At 39.9% G+C, this 10,596-nt stretch overlaps 1 protein-coding gene across 1 annotated transcript; it reads left to right on the top strand.

The window, feature by feature from the left end:
• The first annotated feature begins 7,043 nt into the window (after positions 1-7,043).
• mplkip (M-phase specific PLK1 interacting protein) lies at positions 7,044-10,286 on the top strand. Its single transcript, XM_053650961.1, has 2 exons — positions 7,044-8,102; positions 9,374-10,286. Exons 1-2 carry the CDS (start codon positions 7,770-7,772, stop codon positions 9,575-9,577), a joined length of 537 nt encoding a protein of 178 aa, XP_053506936.1. The 5' UTR covers positions 7,044-7,769; the 3' UTR covers positions 9,578-10,286.
• Positions 10,287-10,596: the final 310 nt, after the last annotated feature.

Here is a 10,596-nt window from a genome sequence, read left to right as displayed (position 1 = left end):
ACTAGATTTATGCTCTAAAAATTGTTTTGGAACTCGAAGAACTGATGAACCTTCTCCGATGAGAGCTTGGGTTGACCTTTTTGAATTGGATGATCGAAGCCTTCACAGACAAGAAAAAATGCTGAGTTCGATTCAACCGGAAAGTTGTCATTTATGATATTATATCCTATAGAACTCGTAACGACGACGTAAGAAGCGCTACTTTCTTTACTGTTGATCCTGTGAGCAACCCTTTTGATTTGACGGACGTGACTCGGAGTTGAGAAGACCTTCCTGACTAACTTCCGGAGTTTTCATCGCTTTCCCTGGTTGGATTTTTTTATGTATGCACACACAAGACAGCTGCTGTACGTATCCTCGACGGTCATTTTAAGCGTCACTCTTGCACGTCGACAGAAACGCTAAACGTCTGTGTGGTGTAATACCAAAGTAACCAGTGGGGGCAGTATAGCACCAGTGTTCACAACTGACTAAACAAACTAGCATTGTGTCTCAAATGGCATATTTATGTACGATCCTAGACAGTTATTGAGTACTAACATGAACTGGTTTTCCTATTATTATTATTATTATTATTATTGTGTGAATTTTAAAAACCTCTCATGTAGCCTTCAGAGATCTATTTTGTGTACCAGCCTCCTGCCTCTTCTAGATTAATAAATACTTTCGAAAGTAAATTTGTAGTTTTTTTTTTGAGACCTTTTGGCTCATGACAACAATCACGACAACAGTGGAACCTTTTCAGGCTTCTCAACATTCCCGTGCATGAAATTACTAAACATTTTACAGTTCTCTATGGAAACCTGATGGACGGAGATGTTTTGGCTCTGAAATGCGGTCTAGCGAACGCTGCTTTGATTCCCCCAGATGCACATAAATGCTCGACTCTGACAAGGGTCAAGCACTTACTGATTAAGAACGAATAAATTCATTATTAGCTCTCTATTCTTCTGTATAGAAGAGTGTCAAACTTCGTGTCTGGTACGCTATAACAGCTCTTGGTTTTGCAGGTTTAATTGGGAGGTTTGATTGATCGGCTTTAAAGGGAACCATAGGACATGTAGGGTGCTAGTTACTAGTGTGAGGAGTGTACTTCTGACCAGCCGGTGAGTTCTGAGAACATAAAGGGTTACAAAAACAGCTTTTCCTCCGTTTTTAAGCAAGAATGAGGTTTATTTTTGGAAAGGCCTTTTCGTATTTTAGTGCACCGACGCATTAATCATCCGTCCACATGCACCGTGCAAAAGCGCCCGACTTACTCAAGAGCAATAAAAAACAATTACAAACCCACAGGGATTTCTGTGTGTAAAACACAGAGTGTCCTTTGTTTTGTTGTCATCAGCATGTGATTAACTAAAATATGAGCTGCTGTTGGTTGATGGGTGAAACATGAAATGTTGGGAATAATATAATACCAGTGAGTTATTATAGACTATAATTATATGAAAGAATGACAGTCATATTAAGAACCAAAAATGCTCCTTATATTATTATTATTTTCCCCCCTTTTTTTTGGCAAAAACTTGTCCCTTGGTGCGTACACGGAAGACGAAAGATGTGTCAAATTTAATAGATACATCCATTTGTCTTGCATAGACACACATTTCTTTGTTTTATTATTCTGTTTACGAGTTTAAGAGATTGTGATGTCTTTATTTGTCCATTATTCGAATTCTTTCCTAATACTTTGAGGTGAGACAGGCCTTTGAGGTTTAAATATTCGTTGACTACACATCCTCAAAAATGGGCGACACCCAAAACAATAACTGGTAGTGACTTATACCACAGTGCTGCTGAATTCTGGATTCTGATTGGTCAGAGAATGTTTTCTATTACAGCAGTTGTAATATGTTATTGTTATATGTGAGGGTTACGTTAAAAATGTATTCCGTTACAGTTACAAATGACTTCGTAAAAAAAAATGTAAATCAGTAACGTAATCCAAGTATCCCGATATGAAAGTAATGCAATCTGATTCATTTTGGATTACTTCAAGGTCACGTATGTAAATAAAGTCCAGAGGAATGCAATGTGATCCAATTTTTAAATCATAACGTGTAAATTTATATCGTCGCCAGTGGCGAGCTCAGCAAAAATACCCTTCGCGAATTCGCACGGATTACAGTTACCAGTTTTTTGGATGCTGATTACGTCACGCCGTCACATGTATCCCGCTACTCCCCAAGCCTGAAATATGATGCGAGTTCTGTGTTTCACTGTAGGAATAATAAATAGAAGAAAACACTGGCATAATCTTGTTTTGAAAAGTGCTGGGGGGAAACAAGAAACCTCACATGATGAGTTTTACACCAAGTGAATTCTCGCTGAAATTAACTCGTCTGTATTCAGCAGTACGAGCGCTCGGTGTCGATTTCGGTAGCGTTTTTCGTCCGTTTCTGTCACGAGCTCTTTTATTAAGGTCTTTAATGGACGACACAAAGCAGTTTCAGAGCATGAGCTCGTCTATAGAAGATGGAACGTACTGGATGAGGGAGATACTGAAGATACTCACTATGTGTAGAGATCTTGTAGGAGGGACCGCGTGCTAGCATTTCTCTGCGCATCATGTTTACCCATGATCCCCTTCTCTGCGATGCGAATATGCATCAAGACCATGCGGTGGTTTAGGTCACCGCGTCATCACACCACCCATTAGTTTGGTTGATTCGTTTCCTATAACAGCATGACACCGAGTGATTTATTCCTTACTTAAAACATCCAGTCCAACCCATACTGGACGTGCAGTACAAAGCGACAATGATTTTGACACGTTTCTGTGTTGTGTAGCTTTACACCGTGACCTATAAAAGCAGAAATCTTCAGAAAAGTTCACTGATAAGGCAGATCTAAGATGAATATTCATGTTATGACATGCCGTACTGTTTTCCTGAGTTGAAGAGTTGAACCAAGTTTAACCGACTCATCTTTAAGGTCATTTGGATCGCACGGTCAGTTTTCTGTTTTCCTTTTCCACCGTGAAAAAAAGAAAAAAAAGAAGCTCCAAGTCTTTGCGTTCCCCAGGCGGCGATCTGAATCGCAACAGAGCTGTAGTTCAACCTCGGCTGAAGTGCGAACGTTCGACTTCCTGCTCGGCTTGGCTAAACGATGCGCGGAGGAGAAATATTTAGCACCTTGAGAGGATTTAAATCCAGAGCTGTCTCACGTTTGCTTCACACGTTTGCGAGCGGTTTTGCATAATAGCTGTATCCATCAACTCACTTTCCGTCCGTCTCGTCCATCGGGGAACTGTCTCAGGATGAGGTGTGCCAGACGAACACCTGAGGCCCTCGGCTGGATTGTCGTCTGCATCTGTCTGATTAAGATGGATATTTCGTTAAAATGAGATTAGGAAATTCCTGCGTCTGATCCCCAAACAGATGGTTCTTCCCTGTGCCAGACATATGGAGAAGAGATACACACCTTTGGAGCATTAAGGGAGTGAAAGCGAAGTTTCCTTAATCACTTTTCTCTGCACAGCTTGAGAAGTCCAGCACAGAGCCGTTTGTGTCCTTGATGATATCATTACTGAACAATCGCACAATTATTACGCCTTAAGTAAGGAATAAAACACTTAGGGGGTGTTCCGTTATAGGAAAATAACTAACGATAGAGTGGTGCGATGAAGCCGAGTCAGTGTTACCACCCTGAAGTTCATTATTTTCATAGACCAGCATGCTTTGGGTGTTTTATTGCACTTACACCACAGGAATTCGTCTTTGTGTTCAGTGCTCGTGCTTTCTAATGTCTGAAAACTTAAACTTACAGCTTTACCTTTACCCTCTGACTGTTTCAAAGAGCTGCTCACACTGGAGACTCCTTCCAACAATGCTATAAATGTTTTCTTACAGAATCCTTCATTTCATATCGTGAAATATCAGCACTGCATGTTTTAATTTAAGAAATCAATAAAAGTGTGTTCGCAACGAGGAATGACTAATTCTCACTTCAAACTGCCCAAAAGAGATAAGTGTGAAACACCACAGCGCTGAGTGTGAATAGCATGAGAGCAGCGAAGCATGAAGCCTGGTCACAAGATCTGATTATTTATTAGAGCATGACTGTACCCAGACTCAGGTCTCTGTGCACACACACACACACACACACATTGTTTTACTGATGAGACACTGGCTCAAGTTCATTGGAGATTTGTGTTCTATTAAAAAGAAGTGACAAAAGCGTAGTGTGAATAGCAGCGAGCGAGGAACAGAGAGAGAAACACTACTAGATGTTCTGATAAAATGCATAAATTACAGAAAACTTTACGTTTCCGGGATCTGATTCGGGACACGAGTCTCAGACTCGGGTCTCTCATTTACTGACTCGTTAAGCTGCGTTCAAGTCAAACTTCTGAAAAAATTCAGAACGTCCAACCTTTAACTAGGAAAAACCTACACACTGGAATTTCTACATGAGAGGTCCGGACTGTTTTCACACCCGGGTTCGGTATATGAAGTCACGACAACAGTGTAAAATATAACTTCTTTACATAGGTTTTAGTAGAGTAATCTGGAACATTGGCTACATTCATTCACTGTAGTGATTCACTCGTAAGTAAATGTTTCATCCTGGTCAAGGTCACGGTTGATCCGGAGCCTATCCCAGGAACATTGGGCGTGATGTGGGAATACACCCTGGATCATCACACGCCATTTCATTGCAGGGGATCACACAGGCACCTATTCACACCTAGAGACAATTTAGAGTTCAACCCGGAGGAAACCGACACAGACACTGACAGCATTGAAACTATTCAAAATTAAGCAATAGTCAATAATCATTTTAATATTTACACCTAAGAGCCAATCAGCACTGAACTGACAGCTTTATACCACTAAATTAAGTGGCTCTGTTATGCTTAGGGAGGCATGCTTTGGCTGAACTTGTCTGTGTACAATGAAGGGAAGTTCTTCTGACTAATCACCTTTACCCCATGATGAAATATTTCCATCCTGATGGGTGTGGTCTCTTCTAGGATGACCCTGCCCTCATCCACTGGGCACAAGATCTCACTGAATGGTTTGATTAGGATGGAAATGATGTCTATCATATGCTATGACCTTCAGACTCACCAGATCTCAACCCAACTGGGAGATTTTGAAGTGAGAGTAGGTGTATTTGGTGTCATTCTTGTGTTCTGGTTGTCTGAAATCCAAGGGAAACAGGAAAGAGGTCACTGTGCAGAACATCGACGAGAGTACAGCTTGTCCGCGTTGTCCATTGGTCAGACAATCAGTCCGTGACTTTACTGCTATTTTTTTGTCCCGTAAACCCTGGGTCACATCCACAACAAGGCCATGACGAAGCACAAATCCAGACTCAACTGTGCCATGGCTTTGTTTTTGGGTGTACTTACTTTAGCCTTTGTGGCGTCGGTCACGGTCGTGATTAAGCCGTTCTCTCTTAATGAGAACTGCTGACCCTCATATGAGTAAGAACGAAATTTAATTGGGTCACTTGGAGAGAGAGTTGCTCACATTGCTGTGAGATTAGAGCAATCTTTTTGGTGTGGGATTTACAAACTACATAAAAACAAATGGAATATGGGTCATCACGGGTATTCAGTACTAGATATGGTACATTTGGATTGTTGTGATCGGAATTCATGTGGATTCTATGTTTTCCCCTTAGGGAAAAATTCCCAAATAATGCATTGTGTCCTAAATAGGGTGTGGCTTTGAGAATACTAAAAGAACTTATTCACAGTATAAAAAGAAAGGTACACATACAGTATATAAAACTCAAAGCTCCAGGGTCTGGGGTTCTATCATGGCCTCACGTTTCTGTCTGTATGGAGTTTTACGTGTTCTTATCATATCTGTGTGGGTTTCCTCCATGTTCTCCAGTTTCCTCCAACCTCCCAAAAACGACAGTAGGTGGATTGGCGACTCTAAATTGTGTAATAGTGTGTGTATGAGGCCCTGCAATGGACTAGCATGGTGCTAGCTAGCCTGAAGAGGCTGTAAACAGTAAACAATAAATGGCTGATTCCACAGTTGTGTAGCCTTGGTAACTATTTAAAAATGTATGTTATGTTCTTTAAAAGTTTTTAAACATCAGTATACGGTATGTGTCTCATTTTCATGAGGTTTCTTGGCCATATTTTGCTCTCAAATAAGTAACAGATTTTAGTTTAGAACTGAATTAGAAAAAAAAATGCGGTTAACTAGCATCCATGTGCTAATGACATGAAGGCGATTTTCGTATGTGATTTTTGTCAATTTGAAGGTAGATAAAGACTTCATGAAATCATATCAAGCGCATTTAAGCAAAGGACAACAATTACTGATTATAATTTAGCAGAAAAAATAGCAATGAAGCGTTTGTGAAACGAACGAGTCGACTCTTATTGGGGAGCTGAATCAAATGTTTTGACTCACTGAAAAGAGTCAGAAACGCTGAACAGGCAGCAGCGGCCCCTAGTGGTGAGTGTGTAGTACTACATTAACCTGCACGAACAGCCTTTTTTGTGTTTTAGTAAAGTTTTCGTCTTGTTTATAAGTATTATTATTGTTATTATTATTTTTTAAAAATATATAGAAGCCTGGTATGTATTTTGCCTAATTAAATCTTGCTGCATGGACGGAATTCAGTGGCTCATTCAGTTCGATTGCATTGTTTCAGTGAAACACTAAGGTGTGAATGAGTTGAGGTTAGGATAGGAGTATAGGTGTGGTGGTCCTCTTTTCTCTGTGCCTATGAGGTGTTAATGGGCCTGTTAAAATTCGCTGATAGCTTTCTTTAAACAATGAATTTGGATTTTCTGTGTGGTACAGAAACTGTCTTGTTCTCAGTTTTCTTAACTGCTGAAACATTTCTCATTTAGTTATTTATTGTTTGCATTAAAAGCAAACTATCATATTCTTTTCATTTGATATCAAAGTTAGATTATAGAGATCGATGAAGGTAAATTTGTTTGTTATTTAAGTGCATTTATTGACTGTTGACCTTTTCTCGAACATTTAGTTGGTTGGCTTAATCTGTCAGATGTTCAATAAAATATTAAATATAAATACAGGAACCGTTTTAACGTTACAGAGTAATCTGTTGGTGCATGGTTTAAAAAAAATCCCCAGTTACATGATAGAGTTGGACAATCTGAATGTAAAGCAACTCCTCCATTACCCACAATGCCGCGCGTTTTCCTTGTGGTCTTTTAAACGGCGGAAGTGCCGCGCGAGCTGCGTAGATGATTTGCGTTTGTTTGTGCGTTCACGACAGGAGTCTGGACTGAAGGACAGCTTCGTATGGAAAACAGCATGGAAATTTCATTCTAGAAATGTACATTTAATATTATTCGGAGCCACTGGGATCGCTTGAAGTGTTAAATAATCGCCGAAACGAACAAACAAACAAACAAAACAATTTAAGAAGCGGATTACGGCGGTTGATGTGCGGAACTGATTTGCACTTGGGTTGTGTTTAGGTCGGATTCTTTTTTAAGTTGTACTCTTCGTAGAGATCGCGACAAACCCGGAAGTCTGAAAAGGGCTAATTAGGAAGCAAGTTAAAATATATTAAATACTAAATTTGAGTCCGAAACGGGTATTTCATTCAGAACTTAATTTAAGAACATTTTAGAAAAGAGTCCTGAGTAAAGAAATTTACGATTTACCATCGCAGATAGATCAGCTAATTTCAACTTCCTGTTCCGGGTCAGTGCAGCTCGGGTATTTTGGCTTCTATGCTAAAACAGCGTGTGATTATTTACCGGGTTTGTGAAGCTATCTGATAAACCTTTTCAGAAATTTGAAGCTGTTTCGATAGCCAAAATGCAGCGACAACATTTCCGACCTCCGCATCCAGCAGCTGGGCCGAGAGGCGGAGGATTTCGGACCCCTCCGCACGCTTTGGACAGGCCAGGGGGTGGCAGGTTTCCCTCGCCGCCCTGGGCTTTCCCAAACGGGCCGTATGGACCCAGATTCGGGTCGTACGGCGGCTCTCCGGGGACACACACCCAGCCCAGAGAGTTTAGCGGTAATAGAGGCGGTGGTAGCGGGATGTATGACTGCAAATCCGCGGGACAAACACCGCGCAGATCGAACGGTAGTCCTACTTACAGACACTCGCCTTATCAGAGTCCCGGAGCACACAGCGGATATCAGGTAGAGACCCAGAGCCTCACAAAGGCCAGTATACACTCACACCGAGAAAAGGGTACTCAACTGTACCTTCTGGCCTGGGTACTCTTAAGGGTACACCTCTGGCACTTTTTATTCTGTGTATATATATTTATGACATCAGATTATGGACTGAGTGAAGGTAGAATAATTTAAAGTAAATAATTTGACCTACTATATCTTTTTAATTCGTGTTTAGAGTAATATACATCAGTACTACACCAGTTTCTGATAAATGAAGAAAAATCGGTTATGGTCTCCTAATTTTTACAGAGCTTTTGGTTTACAAAATAGCTTTTTTTTTTTTTTTTTAAGAGCCCCCCCCCCCCCTTAAAGTTTGCTTTCATATTTCTTTAAAAATGACAGTGAATCGACTCCGTATTAAAGGAGCACACAGTACAAGAAGCGCTTATTTAATAATCATTATTGTTCCTTGTACACTACCGGTCAAAAGCTTAGACACACATGCTTTATTTTTCTACACTTTAGAATAATAATAATAATAATAATAATAATAAAGTCATCAAAACTCTGGAGTAACACTATGTAACGGACTAGTAAAACTATGGGAATTATGTTGTAATAAAAAAAAAACCCCACAAATAATTAAATGTTAGAATCGTCAACATAGACACCTTTTTTTGCGTAGAATTTCCAGAAATGTATTCGTGGCGTTTTCTCGACCGATTTCTTGAGGGATTTCCCCGAGATGCTTTTTAAACAGTATTACAGGAGTTCACACCGACGCCGGATTCTTATCGGCTGCTTTTCGGAATATTTCTCTCCGAGTCGTCCGTTTAAAAACTATTTTTATTGTAAATAAAATGTCAGTTTTCTAACGAAAGAAATGAACGTGTCGGCACGCTTATATTCTTTGTCTACGACACCGGTTTCACGCGTTTAATCACACACCTTCAGATCAAAAGTTTTTTTAAGATCACGAGAAACATCTCCGTCGAGTGTCCACAAACTTTTGACTGGTAGTGTGGGTTTTTTCGGCCTCGCATCAAAAACGCCACAAGTGAATTGGCTTCATTTTAAACACCACACGAGCGCAGCTGTTAAATAAATAAATCAAACTTGTTTTTATTAACTCTTAGTGACTCAGATTTGAGCCAGAATTAAACCAGCATAAGTACAAATAATTATCCGTATAAAATGTGCTTCATCATTTCCAACACCATAATGTGCCACAGGCGCAGCAGATTTCTCTCTTGTCGTATTTTCACACGAAAAATTTAAATTGTCTCCTAAAGGGTTCTCCACGGACATCCACGCCGTACGGCAGGGAGAGAGGCGCGAACGATATGGATAAGTATTACAAAGCGTCCATGCTTCAGGACCCGTGGGCTAACCTCCAGCCCGTTTCAGTGACCCAGACCCAGTCCAAATGCAGCTCCCAGCAGGCCACACACACAGGCAGGACAGGGAGGTACTACTACAAAAACTCAACCGCTTAAAACAGACTTTTTTTTTTTCTTCTTCTCCTTTTATTTTTTGTAATTATATTTTGTTGGCCAACTCTGCAGTTGCTCAGAGTTTGGACACAAAAACCCTTGGACTTGGACACACCAGCAGCAATAACACTTCCAATGCTCACTGTTTACAGCATTTTCTTTTAGATTTTATATTCTGGATATGTATATCCAAATATTTTTAATATTCTGGACGTGTTCATTTTGAGTACAGGATCCGGACAGACGCTCGCTCACACACGCGCACACACACACACACACACACACACACACACACAAACACACCCCGGATTAATTAATTTCCCAGTGTAGTGTTTTCACTACACACTAAATCAGGAAAAAGACTCGCGGTGCAAACTGGATCCCGTCTGAGCTTCCTCATGAGGGAATTATTCTGGATATAACTATTAATAATAATTATCATCCAGGATAAATAAGTCGCAGCAGTCTTGAGTGACGACTAGCTGGAGTTGCTGATTGACATATTGCTGTACGTGTGTGTAAACAGCATTAAGAGGTTTAATCTACCTCTGACCCCGTGCTGTTAAACTCCACCAGCAGAACTTTTTCTAAGCATTTTATTCTAATTTTGTACATTCTGTAAAATATTTGAATTTGTCTTTCATTTTATTTCAGACCTGTCATTTGTTTTGTTTTTATTAAAAAGAAAGATGTACAGTTTTTTTTTTTTTTTTTAAACATTCTCAGGATTTTCTAAATGCATAAGTACCTCAATCGATCGAGTTACTCCTAACTTTGCTTTGAAAATAAGTTGATTTGAAGAAAAGAAGAAAAAGAAGTTGGGGGACTGTATTGAACCCTTTTGTTGGATGTTTTCCCTCTGAAATGATTTACTGAATAGGTAAACATGGAGGTGTCTATCTTCCACGGTCAAATAAGCAGACTGTCTCGTTAAGTTTTATATCTTTAAATGTTTTTTTGTTTTTTTTAAAGTGAGACATAATTTCTTTCTGTAATTTCTTTCACCAGTCATAAATATAATC

Source organism: Ictalurus furcatus, chromosome 20, assembly GCF_023375685.1.
Source record: "Ictalurus furcatus strain D&B chromosome 20, Billie_1.0, whole genome shotgun sequence".
NCBI lineage: Eukaryota > Metazoa > Chordata > Actinopteri > Siluriformes > Ictaluridae > Ictalurus > Ictalurus furcatus.
Note: the sequence above shows the minus strand (reverse complement) of the source record. Positions and strands in the feature narration are given on the sequence as shown.

Excerpts from the sequence above, each read along its gene's own strand:
- mplkip (XM_053650961.1), top strand. The coding sequence starts at position 7,770 with ATGCAGCGACAACATTTCCGACCTCCGCATCCAGCAGCTGGGCCGAGA. Across the intron at positions 8,103-9,373 it reads GAGCACACAGCGGATATCAG|GGTTCTCCACGGACATCCAC; the intron begins GTAGAGACCCAG and ends TGTCTCCTAAAG.